At 37.0% G+C, this 22362-nt stretch overlaps 1 protein-coding gene across 2 annotated transcripts in view; it reads right to left on the bottom strand.

Annotated features, from left to right (window-relative positions):
* The window catches only part of KIF16B (kinesin family member 16B), a 358373-nt gene that overhangs the window by 131361 nt on the left and 204650 nt on the right, over positions 1–22362 (bottom strand). For both annotated transcript variants that reach the window (XM_043987183.1, XM_043987182.1), the window contains exons 16-17: positions 18202–18284; positions 16561–16649 (exon numbers count right to left, since the gene is read on the bottom strand). In XM_043987183.1, the coding sequence (XP_043843118.1) occupies positions 16561–16649; positions 18202–18284 (172 nt within the window). The remainder of the gene's footprint in view (positions 1–16560; positions 16650–18201; positions 18285–22362) is intronic.

Genomic DNA, 22362 nt, shown 5'->3' with positions numbered 1-22362 from the left:
TTTTTTACTATTTTCCCCAGAATTAACAGCACATAGAGCAAATGCATGATTCAATGTTTTCTATAGTTCAAATAAATGAGTCATATAGCATATAGTAGCCATTAGTGCTATATCTATTATATAACACACTATTTAATAAGGAGTTGAACTCATTTTTTCTACTTCTCCCATATTACAGATGAGAAAACTGAGGTTAAGAGAGATGCTACATAAAAGAAGGCACTGGGGATACACAAGCAGATGGGGCACATGGGAAGCACATGGAACTTGATATGAAGAAACCATGGTTCACTTATGGTTCTCTTATGTTTTTGTAATATAAGCTGGCATTTAATAGAGCTATTTTGCATTTTTATATATTCCTTCCATTTTAAATTTCCATTTTAAATAGTAGATATTCCTAAGGCGATCATATCATTCTCTGGCTCAAAATGATCCAGTAGTTTCCTATTAAAAAAAAAATCTGCTAACGTCCAAAGACCATCATCATCTGGGTCCAGTTTCCCTGTCTGGGCTCTTTACTCCTTAGCCCTTCCAATTTGTTGTTCTTTATCCACCAATTGCTTAAGATCACAAAGCAACAAATCCAGATGGAAACCCATGCCTTCCAATGCCTTAAAGTCCAATGAACTCTCTACTATTAAATGGCATTTGGTGACACACATATTTTCAGGCCCCCAAAAAGCAACTTAAAATGAAATATATTTTACCAGAAAGAGCCCTTTCTATTGCATTTAAAGACAATTTCTAGCTATTACAACACATCTTATATCCTTGCTTTCTTCTATTTTTTTTTGTTAGTACTAGAATAGCAACCATGGAAATTTGTCATTTTATATCATTAAATCAAAAGTAGAGATGGTGATAAAAAAAATTCTACACAAAATACAAATATAAACAATTAGGTTCTGGGTCTTGCCCATGTGAGGATTTCTAAGTATGGTGTGAGTATTGTGGAGACTCGAGTCCAGGACACAAGAGCAGTTAAATATAAAAAGTTAAACAGAAGGCAAATCCAAGGAGCCACTACCCATTAGGTAGACAACAAAAAGAGGCATATAAAAGAAAAAATAGATTTTCTTAACAGGTCTCTTGCCATTCTGCTTTTCCTGACAGTATTGTAGCTTACTCCAAAAAGCACTATCAGGGCATTAGAAACAGAAATACATATCCATATGAATTGCTATGAGCAAAAGCTTATTTTCCAGTAACTCTAAACAACTCATCTCTAGAGAATCTAATTCAGGGGTTCTTAACCTGTTCATAAACTTGGTTTTGCAGTGGTAGTTGTTTCCTCTGAAATCCTATGAATTTTATGTATCTAAAAATATCATTTTGAGAAATAGTCTACAGGCTTCATAATATTGTCCAAGGGGTCTCTGTGTCTGTCTGTCTGTCTGACTCTCTCACACTCTCTCTCTCTCTCTCTCTCTCTCACACACACACACACACACACACACACACACACACACACACACACACACACACAAGAAAATGAACTGAATTTAAATACCAAAATTGCTTATCCTCTTACTATCCAAAATTCTACCTTTGGGAAGTGGCCTAACCTCAATATTGTAATATAGGAAGGTTTACCATTCATTCATTATTTGTTTGGTTTTTAATATTTTATAAGCACCAATTATACAATGTTGTTATTCAATTGTTTCAATCATGTATGGCTCTTTGTGACCCCATTTGGGGTTTTCTTGGCAGAGATAGTGGACTGGTTTGCCATTTCCTTCTCCAGATCATTTTAGAGATGAGGAAACTGAGGCCAACAGGGTTAAGTGATTTGTCCAGGATCACACAGCTATTAAGTGTCTGACGCTGGATTTGAACTCAGGAAGATGACTCTTCCTGGCTTCAGGCCCAGCCTTAGTTTCCTCAACTGTAAAATGGGGATAATAATAGCATCTGCCTTCCTGAATTGTGGGGATCAAATGAAATAATATTTGTAAAGCATTTAAGCACAGTGCCTGGCACAAATTAGGTACTATATACTTATTCTCTTCTCTTCCCCCTACAGCTGTGGCTACCTATTGCCAAGGGTCTCACAACAACAACAACAACAACAACAACAACAACAACAACAACAAAATCAGGTCTTCTTGACTACAGATCCAGCACTGTATGTACCAGGACAATTCACTACCACTACCACCACCATTATTACCACTATTATTATGACGACGACTACCTGTGGGATCATCTTTTAACCTCTATGGCCTTTATTTTTCTCATCAATAAGCTGAGAACATTGAAAGAAAAATAAGGTCTTTCTAGCTCTAAATCTATGTCTTCTGTAGGAACTCAGTAATTACTGATTGAAATTTGGGAATCCATAATTGACTTAGCCAGGCACTATCAAAGGGCCCTTCATGATCTTGAGGAGCTGGAAGCCAGGAGAGCAGAGAAGAATCTACACAAAATCTAGTCAGGCTCTACATCATGGAACACATCTTCATGACCAGTACCACACTCTGGAAGGTCTTACGATTGGCTTTCTTCAAATGGCTACTACCTCTGACCCCCTCTCTGGCTTATGCTATGAACTCTCTCATCCCTTTGGTACTCTGGGCATGGGCCTTTCTTCTATCTCTGTACTTCACAGGACAGTTCAACAATTATGAGCCCCCAGTCAGGGTAATATATTAATTAGGAAAATAATAGGGCGATGGGATCATAGATTTAGAAATGACACTTGAGGTCATATGTTTCAATCCCCTCAATTTATAGATGAGGAAGTTAGAGCTCAAAAATCACCTTTCCACTCTAGTGTTGGTCATGCCTTCATCAGGATAGGCTTCTGAATTGTATGAAATACATTGAAAAACGTCCAGAGAAGGGCAATAAAAGAAAGACTTTGAACAAGGAAGAGGGGGGAATTCTCTAAAGTAAGTGCCATGCCTTTAATTATTTTAAACTCATATTTATAGAGACAGGGGATGGACTTGTGATTTCATTAGGATAGGGAATTTCAGGGTGAGACAACTCACAAGTACCTTCCTTACAATGCAAAGTCTGAGCAAACTGCCTACAGAACTGAAAGTGATTTGTGTAGGATCCCACAACCTTTATGTATTGAAATCTATCTAGAAGAAACTTGAGAGGTAATCTCATTCAACTCTCATGTTATACATGAGATAACTGATACCAAGGGACTTTAAGCGACTTGCTCATGATCATGTAGACAGAAAGGATCAGAAGTGGTTTGAATCTGGCTTTCCTGACTCCTAGGCCAAATTTCTATCCATTATGTCATATTGCCTCTCATCTTAGATTTACATCATTTTTAACAACATTTTCATACATACTATTTCCTCTGATCCCTAATTTAAAAGCACCTTTACATCTATGACCTCATTTTATTTCTGTAACAATTCCATGAGAAATCGTGTTAAAGTATTATCATCTTTCTTTCAAAGGTGTGGAAACTAAGGTTGATAAAGACTTAGTGACTTAGTTTCCACATCTAGTTAGTAGTGGAGCTGGGACTGGAGTCCAGAAGCCTGCTTAGGAGAGTTTCTCCTAAATTATTTATGTACATATTGTAGCTCTGGTCTCAGATCCTTGTAGAATCATAAGCTTCTTGAGGGCAAGGACTGTTTTGCTTTGGGTTTTTTATCTTCAGCATGGTGTCTTGCATATAATAAGTAAACAGTATTGAAATGAATTCAATTTTTAAGAATGAAATTGAGGAGACATCTTCTGATTCCAATTTTTTTGTGTGTGATTCCAATTTTTAAGAATAAAATTCTGTGTGACCCTGGGCAAGTCACTTAACCCTCATTGCCCTGCAAAAGGAAAAAAAAAAAGGAATAAAATTGAGGAGACATCTTCTGATTCCAATTTTTTTTTTTTTAGTGAGGCAATTGGGGTTAAGTGACTTGCCCAGGGTCACACAGCTAGTAAGTGTCAAGTGTCTGAGGCCGGATTTGAACTCAAGTACTCCTGACTCCAGGGCCGGTGCTTTATCCACTGCGCCACCTAGCCACCCCGATTCCAATTTTTTTATGTCTATTTAGTGATAACTGACATTTGAGCTTGAAAGTTAGGTCATGAACATATCATTTCTGTGTAATTTTATTTGATATCTTTTATTATTACATTGTCTAAATTTCCCCCTATGGTCCCTAAATTATATATATATATAAGTATATATATACACACACACACATATATATTTCCCCTGCTTTATTGAGAGTGCTGAGGCTTTAAATGACTAAGTGACTTACCTAAAGCCACACATCAAAGTAGCAGAGCTGGGCAGCTAGGTGGCGCAGTGGACAGAGCACTGACCCTGGATTCAGGAGGACCTGAGTTCAAATCCAGCCTCAGACACTTAACACTTACTAGTTGTATGACCCTGAGGAAGTCACTTAACTCCAACTGCCTCACCCAGAAAAAAAAAAAAGTAGCAGAGCTGAATACAGGTCTTTTGATTATAAGACCTTTATTCATTATAAAAAATAATTCTACAGCTGCCTGGAATCAAAGTCCTAAACTAAGATGTGCAGTTGAGATTTGCCAACATGATAGTTCTAGCCTTTTATTTAGAAATCAAGAACTGTGCCTTTTAGTCTATTCTTTTCAGTCCTGAAAACATTTTGGGCACTCAAATGTCAAAGAGACCAAAAGTAAACTGGGGATTGTGTATTGTTTTTCCACTGGACAACATCAGAATCTATACCAAGAAAAATCCTTCTACAGCAACAACAAAAACTGAAGTGTGGAATTTTACAAGTCATTTTTAACACATTTTCACTCTTTTCATATTGTATGTGTGAAAGACAATATGCTAATATGCTCAGATAGTCAACACTTCTAATGTGTGTCTCTCTTATTACACAATATCATGAAAACTAGTAGAGATTGAGGCTTTTCTCCTCATTTTGCTAGCACTTTTACTTCCAGCACAGCTTTGTCAGTCCCTTTGTTATTTAGATTTTCAGACTAATGCTAGATCTTCCATTTCCCTTAATGTCTCTCTGATACTCTTTTTTCATTAACTCTTTCTCCTTTAACCTTCATTTAAAATAAGAGAGAGAATTAAAAACAGCTAAACAGGGGCAGGTAGGTGGTACAGAGTGGATAAAGCACCGGCCCTGGATTCAGGAGGACCTGAGTTCAAATCCGGCCTCATAAACTTGACACTTACTAGCTGTGTGACCCTAGGCAAGTCACTTAACCTTCATTGCCCTACAAAAAAACAAAAACAAAAAAATCCAGCTAAACAATTATCCACAGAAGGCAAAGAAATAATTCAGAGTATAGTTGACAGGATAACATTGTCTCCTCTTGTGCCTAATTTAATGAGATGCTATCTTCCTCATCCAAGTAATAAGGACTCTTTCTTTTATGCTAAATAGGTTTAGAGTCCCTAATACAGGCCACATAGCTATGAACCACCCCTAAAGCCTCAGGGACCACCTAGTCTAACAGGCCCCAGAGTAAGAATTCCTATAACATCCCAGAGCCCAAATTATCCAGCCTTTGCTTGAACTCTTCTAATGATGAGGGAACTCACTACCTCCTCAGGCAGCTCACCATACTTCTGTGTAGCAATTTTTGATTTGCCAGGAAGGCTGTACCTACAACAAACTAAAATCAATCTCTGTTCAGCTTCTAGAATAAGTCTAATTACTCTTCCACATGCCAGTCCTTCTAACACTTAGAGTCAGCTGTTGTGTCTCTCCTAAGTCTTGCGAGTCTTCTCTGCTTCACACTATTTCCAGTTACTTCTACCAATCCTCATATAATATGTATTCAAAATTTTACATCATTTCTGTTGCCCTTCTTTGAATGCTTTCCAACTTATTCAAGAATTTCTAAAACGTGATGCCTCAAACTGAATTCAATATCCCAGTTGTGGTTCGAGGTGTGCAGAGTATCCTAAAACCATCACTTCTCTGAATGCTGCTATTCTCTTACTAACCAAGAGTATCTATGATGCAAGAGTATCCAAGAAGACAAAATGATCAACACTGTCAAATGCTACAAGAGGTCAAGAAGACTGATGAATTAAAATAAAAAAGATTCATTGTGACAATTAAGAGATCACAGGTAACTTTGGACAGGGCAATTTCAGCTGAAGGATGATGTCAGAAGCCAGATTACAAAGGATTTAGAAAAGAGAAAGAGGAAAGAAATCAGATGCCCTGAAATTAAATGGCTTTCTCAAGGAGTTTAGCTATGAAGGGGAAGAGAGCTATAGGATGATAACTGGTGGAAATGGCAAGACTGTGAGGTATTTTGTTAAAGGATAAGGGAGCTATGGGCAAATTTATTCTTATCAGAGAAGAAGCTAGCAAAGAGAGATACAGAAGATCAGAGAAAGTAGGGATGACTGTGAAGACAGCTGCTGGAAAAGACAGGGAAGTATCAAGGGAATATGTAAATAAGTTGGCCTTGGCAAGGAGAAGGACTTATTCTTTGAGACCAGAGTGAAGGAAAAGATAACGAGAGAGGATTCTGGGCTATATGAAATAAGGAAGAAGGGTAGAAGAGGAGCTCTTGGAAAATGGCCTTGATTTTTTTCAGAGTATGAATACAGGTCTTCAGCTAAACAGGAAGTAGAAAGAGTTCCTATAGGAGGTTTAGGGAGATTAGAGGAGAGCTCACACTTATGGGGGAGGGGAAGAGTAAGAATAGAAATGGGATTTTCTAGACTTTAAATGACATAAAGTATTAGCATTACAATTATTTGATATGTAAAAAAAGAAAAGAAAAACAATAGTGGAACACATTAGGTAAGCTAGAATCAGAAATAACTAAACTGGATATGACAGTGTTAAATAAACCCAAGAACATAAATTACTTAGGGAAGATTGCTTCCTTAAGTAATTTTAGGAAAGAATTCCATATTGACAAGAATTTCCATGAAAATTACAAAGTAGTTTAGCAGAAATTAGGTTTAAACAAACATCTTTATTCTTGCCTTAAGTTTCATTCCAGTTAATTCATGATTCCACACAACCACTGTAATTATCCTAAAGTGTAGTTATGACCAATTCAATGTCTCTCCTCCTCCCTGCCCCCCCAAACAAACTCTAGTGACTCTCTACTACTTCTAGGATTAAATGTAAAGTCCTCTGTTTATAGTTACAGCATGTTGCAATTTCATGCTACACTTCCAGCCTTCTTATACTCCATTTCCTTCCATTTACTCTACTGGCCTACTTGTTCCTAACACATAACATTCTACCTCCTATCTCTATGATTTTACAAGGCTCTGGCATGTTCTATCTCTTCACCTGTGTCTTACAAGCCCTGGTTTCTTTCAAGTTTCAACTCAAGTTTCTCTTTTTCATGAAGCATTTCTGCACTCCCCCTCCCCAGTAGCAAGTTCCGACCCCTTCAATGTTAGTTTGTATTTGTATATGTGTTTTGTATAGTCTTCTACGTGTGTTTTTATATACTATATATGTTTTCTCTTCCATAAAAATGCAAATTACCTGATAGTAATGAACATTTTCACCTTTGTATTTGCATCTTCCATGTCTAGCACAGTGCCTGGCAGATAGTAGGTGCTTAAAAGAATCTTTAATTCATTGATCTTACACCATATGCCACAATATGTTCAAAATGGAAATGTGACCTGAATATAAAATGCCTCATCATTAAAGAATTAGAAGAGAACCATAGCAAGTAGCTTTCACAGTATGGCCAGGGTAGAAATTCTTAACCAAAGGGATAGAGGATAGCATAAGAGGAAAAAAAACAGGTCATTTTCATTATATGAAATTAAGAAGATTTCATAAAACAACATCCACACAGTTAGAATAAGGGATATAGTCAATAGAGAAATTCTTGCATCAGATATTTCTGATAAGGGTATGATATCCAACAACCATCTAACATAAGCCCCTAACACAAAAGTCATCCCCTATGCATAAATAGTTGGAGGACATGAACAAACCATTCTCCAGAAAAGAATTTCAAACTATTAACAACCAAATGGCAAAACATTCCAAATAATTCATATTAGGAGAACTGAAGATCAAAATAACTCTGAGGTCTTACCAATTTGCATCCAGCAAACTGACAATGACAAAAAATGGAAATAATGTTGGAGGGATTATGCCAACAGGTAAACTAAAACTATTTTTGGAACAGAAAAGCAACTTGGAATTATACTGAGAAAAACATTAAAAAAAAATCCATACCCTTTGACCTGGGACCCCCTGAAGCTTGGGACAGTGCAGCCTGGAAGCAGGGCCCCACTTTAAGAAGGAGTTAAAAGTCATGAATATACTATGTAGTGTACTAATGTGGAATAGAAAAACAAACCTCAAAATGTCAAGCTATCATATTATAACATTCTCCAATTTTGATCAGTTACATTCCCTACTTCACCTGTTCTCTTTCTCACTAAAAGTGCCTATCTGTTTATATAGATTATCATAAAATTGTCCTCTTATAAAGACAACACTACAGAATTTTACACCATATGTGATTTGGGTGTTTTTCTAGCTTTGCAACAAGTCCCTCTCACTCTTACCCCAGTCTACCACGGCAAAAGGCACTTCCTTATGGATGATCAGATCCAATATATAGGTACAGATTGGCAACTGCCTAACCAACTGAATTGCAGACTTTGGTGATGTGTAATGAAGCAAACAAGGTATGAATTTAAAAATACAAACCATGCTTCCATTGAAGGCTAAATAGGAAAGGACATTTGTCTTCATAACAACCTATGTAATGGTTAAAAAAAACAAAACAAAACAACTGTGATTCCCTATTTATTTTAATCAGAATTTCACTTGAAGTAGTGTCATTAGTTCATTTTGTTTACCAATTAAGTTTTAGAATTATTTCCCCAATGCCTAGAATACAGTGACAAAATACTACCCAGACAATGCAAATCTAAATTAAAGAATCTTGTTTTAAATTCAACATCTTACTTTCTTTTTTATCTTTGAAATCATACAGTGCACAGCAAGCTTATAGTTTAAGGGGCTCATATGGAGTCATAATCAATGATAGGGTGAGGAGCCAGCAATTAATGTTAATCCATTATAACACAGACAATAAAAGATAACCCACAGGCATACTGCTTCTACCAACAGTTTTTCAATACCCCTTTATCTTAATAAGCTATTTAAGATAATCTATAGCAATCGTAAAGTTAGCAAATGGTTCCTAAAAAAACAAGGAAAACTGAGGCCAAAGCTGGAAAAGAGAAGAAATGGGCCTTGCAGCAAACCTAGAATTTGAAAAACGGTGGGACATTATGTTATAAACCACACAGTAAATAACCATCGGCTAAAATTCTGGGAGACTACTAGAATTACTGACACCATAAATACAGCTAAAGACATGTAGAAGACGTCTGTGCTCCAGGTCAACAAGAAAAGGGAGAACAAAATTTGGAAGCTGGTAAAAAGTCAAGAAGGAAAATGAAACAGAAAAATAATGAAGTTAATAGAACAAAAAGCTGGATTCTCCAGTGATTTCTTTTTTTTCTTATATGAACAGAGCAGAAAGAACAAGGGCTCTTTGGCACATAGCGTGGTCCAGACATGGGGCAGAAAGGTGGCACAGTGGATGGAGTTCTGGGCCTGGAGTCAGGAAGATTCATCTTCCTGAAAGTTCAACTCCGGCCTCAGACACTAGTTACGTAACCCTACGCAAGTAACTTAACCTTGTTTGCCTTAGTTTTCTCATCTGTAAAATCAGCTAGAGAAGAAAATGGCAAACCACTCTAGCATTTTTGCCAAGAAAACCCCAAATGGGGGCACGACGAGTCAGACACAACTGAAACAAATGAACAATAAGATCCAGGTGTAGTGATCGAAGCCTAACCTATATCATTATGAATATGTGGGGAAAATCATCATATACCTTATGGCAATTAATGTTTTTTCTTTTATCCCAAAGAAGATGAAGGATGGTAGCCCATTACTGCTTGGAACCCACAGTACTGTAAATCCTAGCTAGAAGCATCGAGGTGACAAATGCTGGATCTGGAGTCAGAAAGACCTAAGTTTAAATTCAGCCTCATTTAGACATTTAAGAACTGTGTGACTCTGGGCAAGTAAATTAACTGTTCTCAACCTCAGTTTCCTCATCTGTAAAATGGTGATGATAATAACGGCAACTTCGTGTCTGGTTATAGTACCATAATCATGAGGCTTCTAGTTGTCCTGTCTCAGGAAATCAACTTCACATCCAAATGCATACTTATGGTTCAGTGCAAAGTGAATGGACAAGTGAGGAATTTCTCTTTTATTTTCAAAATGGAAACGAACCCAGAATTTATGGAATTTAATTTATGACACATTCAAGAGGCTGTAAGAGCTCCTGAACCTAGCCAAACCAGCCACCTGTTTCTAATCCCAGAGCAAAGTGAAGGAGAACTACAACAGTCGGCTTAGTCTTTTCTTAAAGACATTGTGTCATTTGACAGGGAAATGTTTCTCCTGGAGGGAAATTACTTCCTGGCAAAAAGATTGACTGGGCTCTGGTCCAAAATGGGGCTCATTCCCAAAGGAAGCAACAGGGATACCAAGCCTCATCCAAAAATTCTCTGGCACCAAATGGCCATGCATGTGTACAAATCATGGATTTAAAAGAAGATTAAAATGGTAGCCAAAAACTAGTTCAGAAAACCATAGGCCAAATGATGAACTTGATTTCATTAATCTGTAGGAGTTGAAAATGGATTCTCGGGTATCAATATAACATGTGGCTAGTTTTACTTTTAAATGTTTTGAAAGCTAAAGGTAATTCATAGCATATGTTGATTCAGAGAATCTTCTGATAAATTATTAGCACTGAAGAAAAGAAACCATTTCTGTCCTCTTTCACCTATTACTTCACTATTTTTCTTAATACATTGTTGCTTTGGGAATAAAATTAGTTTCACTGGATAAAAAAAACAATTTGAAAATCAGACCTCTTATCTTGGAAATCTTATTTTGTTTGGAAATAGTCTGTTGTAAAGCAAGGCAGTAGATTTGAGTTGTATTTTTATATGTAAAAGTTAAGAAGGTCCCCAAGCATGATGAAAATGTAACAGTTTAAAGGGCCCTTGGCCAATTTTTATACTAAAGAGAGCACAAGTATAGAAAATGGGGACCAGCAATGAAGACACCTAAGTTGAGGAGAAAATACTGGGAGAAGCAAGCTATGTTATTTCAGATTCATTCTCAGTTCATGAAAACAGACTCATTACAACAAAGTTCTACTGTGACCAAAATATAGATACCTATTAAATTGTACTCTGGTCTTTTGAGACAAAGCATTTACTGTGGCACTCCTTAATGTTAACTTTACGATTAGCATATGTTTAAATTCTTTTTGTGAAGGTTAGTTTGAGGTTTTCCCCCTATGAATATCAGAATAATTTCCCCAATTTAACAAGGATCAGAAGCCAAATTTGAATAAAAGGGATACAAAAATGCCAGTAAAGCTATAATTCTCTGTCATGCCTCATATTGTACATTTTAGGTATGGTCAGTAATCTTCTATGTTCCAATACTACTGTCTATAACTAAAATAAAATATTTTAAAATAAGCTGTTAATTACAGAGGTTGTTCCCCTTAGTAGGTACTCATTAAATGTTTAATGCATTGAACTGAACAAAGCTTACAAGAATTCATTTAGTACAACCAGTATGTTTTAATCTATTTCTGTTGCTTTCTCTATCTTATTTCTTTCTCCATTTTTCTATCTCTACATGTGTAGATGTAGATATGAGCAACTTATTCAATTATTAATCTATTCTTTATGTAGGGGTGTGTGTGTGTGTGTGTGTGTGTGTGTGTGTGTGTGTATGTATGTGAGAGAGAGAGAGAGCGAGCGTGCATGAGAGCGTGAGAGCACGCGTGGGAGATGGGATGAGCGGGAGGGCAAGAGCACCCACTGCTTTCAGGATCAAATCTCCTCCCCCTGGCACTCAGTGCTATTCACAATCAGGCCTTCCCCTACCTTTTGGATCATCTCCCAGTAATCTCCAACATGAACCTTGCACTCAGCTAAACCAGTCTACTCAAAGTACCACCCAAGCTGCCCTCATTTCTGGCTCCTCGAATTTTCAACCTGTGTTACTCGTACTTCCTTGTTTCTTCAAATCCATTAGGCTCTCAACCAGATGGAAAGTGTTCTGTAAAGCCTTCCTGATCAGTGAAGCAAAAACCACTTCCTGCCTTCTCTAGATAGGTTCTAGGTTGGTAATTGTAGCTCTGGTGTTTAAGAGCAAGTAAAAACAATAATGTCACAAAAATAAAAGATTCAACTTCGACCTGAAGATACAAAATAAGATGAAATGGGTCAATGCGAGTATCATGACCAAACAAGCAACCAAAGCAGAAAGAGGTAAGACAATAGGAGATAAAGGCACAGTAGACCTAGACCTAAGGAGGCAATTCCCTTTCCTTGCTACCACCTTCTTGTCAATGATAGCCTTTTAAGCTAGAGAGATGTATGGATCATGCACTTCTTTATTAATAAATGAGTGATTGAATGAAAATGTGCATACTTTATGCAAAGCACTAGGCAGACCAGAAGGAAAGGCAAGTAAATCCCTACTCTTAAGAAGCTGACATTATAAGACCAGGCAGTTCTAAAGAGGCAGTAGTAGAGAAGATGGCAGTGTCTAGTGATCATTAGATTAAATAACTACAGGATCTCAGGAAGCAAAGGCAGGGCAGATGGTAAGGCCTGGTAGACTTCCACTTCACTGGAAGAAATGGTTATGGATTCCCATCTCATCCAAATCCTAAGAGCAGTCAAAAGTCGAAGCAAAGGAGGGAGGTGGAGGAGGAAGGAGGGAGTCCCCTGCGGGCAGATCTTATAGTCTTCAGGCCATCTCAGATGGGTTCCAGAATGTGGTGGTAGTGGCGGGGTGGGGGTCTGCAGGGAGTCATGCATTTGGGCTTCAGGCAGCTTGAACATCATCCCCTTTATAACTTCTTCCTCATCATATATTGCCTCATCTTGTTATTTCAAGTGTTTCATTTATGTTTTTTGACCTACCCCCTTCTGACTACAAATTTCCTGAAGAAAAAGACCTGCATACCACTTCTTTTATACTCCACAGCATTCAGCCCAGTGCCAAACACACAGTAGTCAATATTTCCTGGCTTATTTTTCTCCCAATCTAGAAGACCGATAGACAATGCAATTTCATGCCTACTTTTCAAGTGAGGGGTTCAACATCATTTTCACAAGTTTAGTATCTAGATTTGAAAGTTAACTAGTTCAGCTGGCTTCAAGTAACAAATATGCTACTAATTGCTCTTCCATTGTGAACTGTGATTCTTAATTTAACCTTGAAAATCTCTGCACCTGGTAAGTTTGTAACATTCAAATAAGAAATAAACAGTAGAAATATAACTTTAATTCAGCATTATTTTGTCAAATCACTGAAGCAGGAAACATCATAATAAGATATCTTAGTTATTGTTCAGTTATTTCAGTGGTTTGCCTTTTCCTTCTCCATCTGATTTTACAGAAGAGGAAACTGAGGCAAATGAAGTGAAGTGACTTGCCCAGGGTCACACAGCTAGTTAGTAAGTGTCTGAGACCAGATTTGAAATCAGGAAGACTCCTCTTCCTGACTCCAGGCTCCTGACTCTATTCACTGTGCCACCTAGCTGCCCAATAAGAGATATACTTTTTAAAATAAATTAATATAGTTTTTTCAATTATATTTTGATTCATGAAAATTTATTTTACAACAAGTGGTAAAATAAGGGTGACAATAGTCTGCACACATGACAACTGAACAAAAACAAATCTGGAATGTGCCAAAGATAGGCAGGGAGAAGTCTTCTGTTAAGCAACGAGAACAATATATAATACTGTTAATAGTGAAGCCATCTTCTATGCAGGCTTAATAATTAAGATGAAAGCAGATCTGTACTAGAAGCCTCATGGCACAGTGAATAGGCACTGAATTGAGAATCTGAGGGACTCGTGTTAAAATTTTGCCTGAGACTCTTACTAGCTGTGTAACCATGAGCAAGTCAACTCAACTTCTTTGTTAGTTTTAGTTATCTGTAAATGGATGAGGTCAGGGGGCTAAACTTAATTGTCTCTAAGGTTATTTGAAGCTCTAAATTTATGATCTTATGATCTGACACTATGACAACTTTTCCCTAACCTTTCAAAGGGCAGTGCCAACCCATGAGAGTATCAATAACCACCACCAAGGTAGGGAATCCAGGACCTTCCTCTTTCATACCCCAACTTTCATTTCTAAGCTCCTACCAAGAACTGTACAGTCTCTCTTGACTAGATGTTGAACCCATGTTCCCAACCCCAACCCCTAGGCCCACCTCTTTTGGAGATCACCCAGAACCCAAATCACCTCTGACTGTTACCTTCTTTCAGACAATTATTAGTCAAGGACCATCTGCCCTAGCACTCTTTCCCAAGGTCCTCCAAGCCATATCATCTGACTGCTTCTTCACTTGCAGGACCCTAAATAGCTCCTGGCCTTATACAGACATATACCATAAAGCTGAACCTATATGCAGCTATGACCTTCAAAGAGAATGTAAACTTGCAAAGAACAAGGACTGCCCTGCTTTTTGCATTTGTATCTCCGGTGCTTAGTACAGTGCATAGCACATGGTCTTTCCCTTTTTCTACAAGTTCAAAAAGTGCTTAGGAGAAAGCAGTCATACTGAGTGTGATTTTGGAGATAATCCAATGACCTGAAGTGTTTTCTGTGAAATATCCCACTTCAGAGAGGTTTCTTCCCTACACGCTATGTGTAAAGTTCTTTGATCATCGACAACTTTGTACCTGGGGATATGACTTGATAATAACCTTGACCAGAATGACCCAGAATTTTCGTACTAAGTTTCTGCCTTGGAATTTCATTAATATGAAAAGCTTAACAGCATTTGAAAGGATGACTTTTTTTTAAGAACCCTAATAATCAGGAAGCACACATTCATGTGTACAAAAGCTGCTATTAGACATCTTCTATCTAAGGCACATAAAAAACGGTCACCAGGTTAAGTAACTCTAACCCTCAGAACATAGGCAGTCAGATCATGATTGGATGGAAACATAAAGTGGCATAAGGCTTACTACTAACCTTTCTGACTCTCAAAATGCTGAAACCAAGTTAAACGAGCAAAATCCACTTGAAGTAACAAACACTGAAAATGGCAATAATAATACAGGATAAGGTTTAGACAAGACAATCAGTCCTGGGTTCCATATGAATTTGGGAAAGTTATAATAGAGCAGTCAGAATCATTAATTTAGTTAATAATATAAAAAAGATATGAATAGAGCATTTAAATATTTAAACTGGAGTTCTCCCTACTAATTGTTAATATTTAAACAAAGCAGGCTTGTAAGCTATTTTATCTTGGTCATAAGAGGACACATTTGCTAGAACTGTTCTAATAAATTTAAAAGACATAACGATCATAGCAGCAAGTCCCTTCAAAAATTATCATTCATGGAGCAGATAGGTGGAGCAGTGGATAAAGCACTGGCGCTGGATTTAGGAGGATCTGAGTTCAAATCCGGCCTCAGACACTTGACACTTAATAGTTGTGTGACCCTGGACAAGTCACTTAACCCTCATTGCCTACACACATATACATACACACACACACACACACACACACACAGTTATTCATCTGACCATCTGCATATATGCTCAAATATCAGAGAATCTAGAGCTCACTTTATGAAAATTGTACTAAAATGCAAACTTATACCACTAAATAGCAAATTATACATCCAAGGAGCTATTTCTAGCTTTCTTTGATGTCAGGCACTGATGAAGAGCCTGATATTCCCAGGCAGTAAATCTTTACCAAAAGTAAGAGAAAATACACTGGATTTGGTAGCAAGAAACCTGAATTATAATCCTAACCCTGCCAAAATGATTGTGTCGCCTGGAGTAAGGAATGACCTAGATGATTCGTAATGTCCCTGACTGCTCTAGACTCCACAATACAAGTACATTTACTTGTACAACAACTACACTCCTTGTTAGCCATTATTAGGTAAGGCGTTCATTCTATGGGGCCTCTGGGCAGTACTTAATTAATTTCTGTGTGAAGAACTAAGCAGGTCCTTCATGATTTCCAAAAAGTGAAGGTAACTGGGAGCCTTCAGATTAGTATTTCTTAGGATTGCAGACTTAAATCTCAGAGGCAAATAAGCTACTTCATGAATGCCCATTAGATCCTTTGGGACTCTCATTCACTACAAGATTTAGCTCAAATATTCTGTCAGAGTCCCTAAGCTACATAATCTTTGATGACCAAGAACATTCACAGAATAAGACAACATCCATTGCTTTCCAGCACAGAAAAGATTGTTTTCCCCCATTTTACAGGTGAAGCAATGAAGGCCTGGAAGAGCTAAAATATTTGACCATAATCACACAGTTTATAAGTCAATTTATTCAATAATTGTTCTCATCCTCATTGTTTCCTTACTGTTTCTGAAAAGGTGAATATTGGTTTTAGTGTTTCGAATATCCCTGCATTGGAACCAAGAAAAATCTATTCAACATAACATTCAAAATAATATTGCAATTAATAATCAGAACTGTAACTCTGATAATTACTTACCCTGGGTTATACAACATGACAGCTGAGAGATTCTCACATGATTTTGAGAGGTCAGTCATTGACAAACTGAAGGAAGACAAAAGTCCACTCTAAGAACAGAGCACAAAGCATGTATGTTAACTTTTTCAATAATCAAAACCTATTGGGTATATTATTTAAACAGCCTTTTTTATTGCCAAAAGATAAGCACACAAATGAGAACTACTACACTTGAAGAAATTTTTATTTTTTTGGTGTAGGTATTGGTTGGCCCAAGGCAGAATGCAATTTCTCCATGCCTGAGTGGAAACTCTATGTGAATTGTCATGGCTGAAAAAATATATCACTTGGAGATCAATGAGAAGTGCTGATAAGCCTCTCTATTTAGCTAAACTGGTCCTTGGACGTTAGACACAGTCCATCTCTAAGCCATTAATAGCTTTCCCAGCTTAGTCAGACTGCCAGAGCTTACATATTTTGCTGGAAAGAATATTCAAGAAGACCAGGACATCTTTATGTCATGAAAAGACTTTCTGTGAAAGGCAAAAATATACATTCTCTTTTTTTTTTGGAATTAAAAGTATTGATGCATATGAAGCACAGAAATAATGTATGCCACTATGTAAATACTCTCCACACCAAATTCCCCAACATCACATAGGCACTTGGCATTCCACAGGGACAGATTACAGGGCAATGTGGAATATAAAATCATATTTGTCATTCAAAGCCCTTCACATCTGGGCCCCCACCTCTACCTTCCCAGTTTTCTTACACCTTCTTATCCTTCACAGCCCACACACTCTGATCAGATACTCCTGCTCAAGATTCTGGGCATTTCCACTGGCTGTCTCTAATGCCTGGAATCCTCTCCATTCTCATCTCTGCCTTCTAGATTTCCTGGCTTCCTTCAAGTCCCAGCTAAAATGCCAACTATAAAGCCTTTTCTTAGCTCCGCAATGCTAGCACCTTCATTCTACTGATTATTTCCAATTTACCCTATCTCTTATTTGTACAGAATAGTTGTCTCGCCCATTAGACCGTAAGCTTCTTGAGAGCAAGGACTGTCTTTTGCCTTTCTTTGTATCCCCAGTACTTAGTATGATGCCTGGCACACAGTGCATAATAAATGTCTGAGTGACTGAAGTGAGGTAGTTATAATTTACCAAACTGGGGGGATTCCCATTTTCTTCCCCAAAGAAGAGCAATTAATGTACCTGGTGAAATTTAGGTGGGTAGGAGGTGTTGAATAGTGGAGTTTCTGGTGGGCTTTGACTACTGTTCTTTTTGTTTGTTTGTTTTGTTTTGTTTTTAAGGAGCAATGAGGGTTAAGTGACTTGCCCAGGGTCACACAGCTACTAGTATGTGTCAAGTGTCTGAGGCTGGAATTGAACTCAGGTCCTCCTGAATCCAGGGCCTGCGCTTTATCCACTGTGCCACTTAGCTTCCTTACCCCTGACTATTACTCTAAATGATGTTGCTCATACTCCCCAAATGAATAAAGAGCAAGGAAGAGAAAAGCCATAAATCAGCACTGACCTTGGCTCCACATTCCCTCCTCCTTGACTATGCAAGTGGCTCTAACACCCAGGAGACAACAACCTTCTCCACAATTCAGAATAGTCAAGATGCTTCTCCTGTAATTAACTTCATTTTTCTTACCTTTCTCTTTTCCCTAAGTTTGGCAGCTTCCTTGGGGTGATTAAAGCGAAACATGTTGGTTCTACCAAGAAGTATAACAGCACCTAAGAAAATATACATGGCATTATTAACATCCAACTTTGACTCATACACTTAGCCGGTGGCATCTGAAGTGAGATTTCTGCAACTGAAACAGTTAATGAACAAAAGAGAGAGAAAATTTTACTTGGCATTTTAACTTATAAAACCTTATAAAAAATGTAAAGATTTTGCTCTTCCAGTTATATTTAAAAGCTTTGAATGGTTCTGAGACTTCTAAACTGTATCTAAGTCATTGTCACGTAATAAATGTTATGATTTTAACACTTGGTATCTACTACTCAAGTACACTTTTATATTGGTCAAAACCTATTTTGTAGACAAAAAGAAAGGTCCCAGCAAGGTTTTTTTGGTTTTGGTTTTGGTTTTTGTTTTTTTGGTAGCAAAGAACTAGAAACAAAGTGGGTGGCCATCGAATGAGAAAAGGCTAAATAAACTGTGTCACAGAAATAGAATATTGTTGTACTCTAAAATAGATAAGAAAGTCAAAGAAACATTAGAAAAATTAAATGAATTTGGAGCGTCAAGTAAATACAACAAGGAAAACTATATACAATAATCACAAAACCAAACAAAAAGAACAAGGAAATAAAGTCTAACAATGTTGAAAAAGAGATGAGGAAATGCATCTCCTTAATTTTGGGGAGTGGTGGGGGACTATTTGTGGAAGAGTGCACACACCATTTCATCAGGCTACTTTGGTTTAGCCACTTTTTTTCCTTTGCTACAAGAATAGATTATTTTATAAAACTACCACCATGAGAATGGAGGGGGAAGTGGTGAGAGGGGTACCTTCAGAAATAAATATGATGTAAAAACAAAAGGTATCAATTGAACTTTTCAAAAATTAAATACTTCCTCTATTGATACAATTCACCAAAATTATGTATTCATAATACATAAAACAATAATCAATTATGTTAAAGTCTAGTTATTAGTTACAGCTGATCTGATTCTTTGTTGTGGTTGTTGTTACTGAAATACCCAGAAACATAGGTTCTTTGGACTCCTTATGTAATATTAGTGAAATAGTAATGCAAAAAAATGGAAAGGCATTTCACTCACATATTTCATGGCATCCAAGAATAACTATGAATTGTATGTCTCAGAAAATGTACAAAACAAAGCTCCCCCCAGAAGCAAAGCTCCCATGTAGCTGAAGGCTCTCTCTTTTGCCTATAGCTACTGGTTCAAGAAAAAATGATGGTATTTACATGATGTTGGACACAGTACGGTATGATCAAAGGGGCTCTAGCTCTGGTTCTGCCACTAACCTATTGTATAATCTTGAACAAATCACTTCATTTCTCTGGGCCTCTGTTTTCTCATCTGTAAGAAAAAAGGGAGTTGGATTGATATGAGCTCTACCTTCAAGATCTAAATTGAAATGAAATATTCCTTGATTGATTGTGAATCTGATTAATTGCAGAGGATGGGCTTTGGGCTTTCTGTAAAATAGGAACCATATTTATTTCACATTATTTAATATCATGTCTTCTCTAACTACTTTTTATTTAACTACCTTATATTTATTTTGCACCTATTTATACGTGTACATGTTATTTCCCTTCATAGATTGTAACCTCCTTGAGACCAGGGACTGGACTACTTCATCTGTAGAATGGTGCCTGGCACACAGTAGGCACTTCATAAATGCTTGATGGGTGTTAAAAACCTATTTCTCTTCCTGGGACTGCTTTAGAATTAATACACATATAAATTCCTTTCTGATACAAACAGAAAACTGAAGAAAAAGAACTACTGTTGAGTTCAGGTAAAATTCAATTGAATTTTGATATGCTTGGTTTATAATTTTGGATTTTATAATGTGGACAGAAAGAGGAAAATTGAAAATGTGAGCATTTTTAACACTGTGGAGCAAAAATATTTAATATCAATTTCATCTGTGAAATATGGTAATTAAGCTCCACAGATTTTATCTTTCTAATAATGCTCCCCTTTTTTCCTCTACTGAATACAGATAAATGAAAACATCTGCTATGCTAGTTGACAAATTATTTTTCAGATTCGAATTTGAGAGTTTACATAATGAAGAGGTTTGTCAATGCTCGGTAATGTATAAGTATGCAGCAAAAAAAAAAAAAAAACCTGACTAGCTCACTAGAGAAATGCAAAAGACAGACTTGTAGTTGTTTCTGTGAGCTCTTAGTTCTGAATTTCACTGGCTTTGGACTTCTCAATTTCCAATATTACATAAACACACTATTTCATAATTGTCCAGGTAGAGGAAGATTGTCTGTGAGGAGAGACAGGAACTCAAGAAACAGAGTACTTCCTAAGTACTTCCTCAATACAAAGGTCCAGGAAAAGGTTTTCATTTCCATCTCCTACTTCCTTCAATGGCTTCCCTCAAGCTTAAAATGTATCGTGAATATTTATTTACTTTGAGACTAATAACATTGAAGGGACATTTTTGGTGGCAAAGAAATGTTTCTAATGCTAGTTTCCATTTCAGATGTTCAGCCTTCAATCAATACAGCAGGAACAAAAATCCATCAAAAACTAAATTTTATAATACTGTGCTTTAACAGTTTTTAAAGGCCCACCTTCTAAGCAGAGGTGTCAAAATCAAATAGAAATAGATCCCTTGTCAACAGCACACTGAGATAGACAACCACAAATTAACATTATCTATGTTGTAATTTCACCAGCTAGTTAGTACAGTGGATAGAGTGCTGGGCCTGAAGTCAGGAAGACTCATTTTTTCAGGGTTCAAATCTGGCCTCAGATACTTACTAGCTGTGTGGCCTTGGGCAAATCACTTGACCCTCATCTATCTGTAAAATGAGCTGGAGATGGAAATGGCAAACTACTTCAGTGTCTTTGCCAAGAAAATTCTAAATGGGGTCATGACTAACACAAATGAACAACAAAACGTTATGTTTTTATTTATTTCATTAAAATCTGTTTTGGAAGGCACTTGGAAGTTGTGTTTGGGATTTCATCTATGAGAATTGACACCTCTCAAACCTTTCCCAAGCTTCCTTAAGTCTATGTCCTTCTTTCCAATGATTATCTAAAATTTATACCATATGTAGCATATTAGTACAGGGTTGTTTGCATGTTGCTTCTTTCATTAGACTGTGATCTTTGAGATTAAGGGACTGTTTTTCCTTTCTCTGTATCTCCCCACACTTAGCATAGGGGCAGGCATATAGTAGATACCTAGTTACTAACTTCACTTAACATTCTAAAATCAGCTATTCCAAATCTCTCCATAAGGCTTCAGTTTCACCTTTTCCTGACCCTGTACACTAAACAGAAGGCTTCACCATTTAGATCTCAATTATCTCAACTCTGTTCACTAATCTACTTCCTTTATCCTTTACTACTGATATAGGTCTCTCAAATGACTAAATACAATAGCATTTTTTCTATCCTTGTTCTCCCTGATCTCTCAGGTATTTGATAGTGCTGACCATCACCTTTTTCTTGATAGTGTATCTTTCCCTTGACTTCTGGGATAAATTGCTAGTTTCACATCTTTTTTCCTGCCCATTGTATTAACTCTTTTCCCCCAAGATTCTAGTTTTAATCTTCTCTTCTTCTCTATCTACAATGTTTCTAAGATGATTTCCATCTGTCCTTACAACTTTAAATATCACCTCAACACAGATTATTTTTCTAAGTCAAAATATTCCATCTCAAACCTCTCTCTAGAGCTCCTATAATGTTTCCAACTTCTTATACGTACTACTGACAAAATCAACCCAGTCCAGCCTGAATTGCCTCATATCTCTTTCCTAATTTCTCTGTTTCTCTTGATGATTTAACTACTCTCCAAGTCATTCTTGCCTCTTCTTCACTCCACAATTAGATAAGCTGTCAGTTCCTTTTACTTCTAGATCTAACTTACCCCTCAAATATAGCTACTTCACTAAAGGACATAGGGTGCCATAAATATACTGGAGACTAGGTATAACTAGAGATAGGTGAGGTATAGAAAAAGAAAGGTGAAATGGCGCCTAATCAACTTGTCAACAAGCATTTATTAAGTGCCTATTACATGCCCAGCACTGAGCTAAGTACAAAGACAAAATTGAACATAGTTCCTGACTTTAT

The sequence above is a fragment of the Dromiciops gliroides genome, chromosome 2 (genome assembly GCF_019393635.1).
Source record: "Dromiciops gliroides isolate mDroGli1 chromosome 2, mDroGli1.pri, whole genome shotgun sequence".
NCBI classification, from domain to species: Eukaryota; Metazoa; Chordata; class Mammalia; order Microbiotheria; family Microbiotheriidae; genus Dromiciops; species Dromiciops gliroides.
Note: the sequence above shows the minus strand (reverse complement) of the source record. Positions and strands in the feature narration are given on the sequence as shown.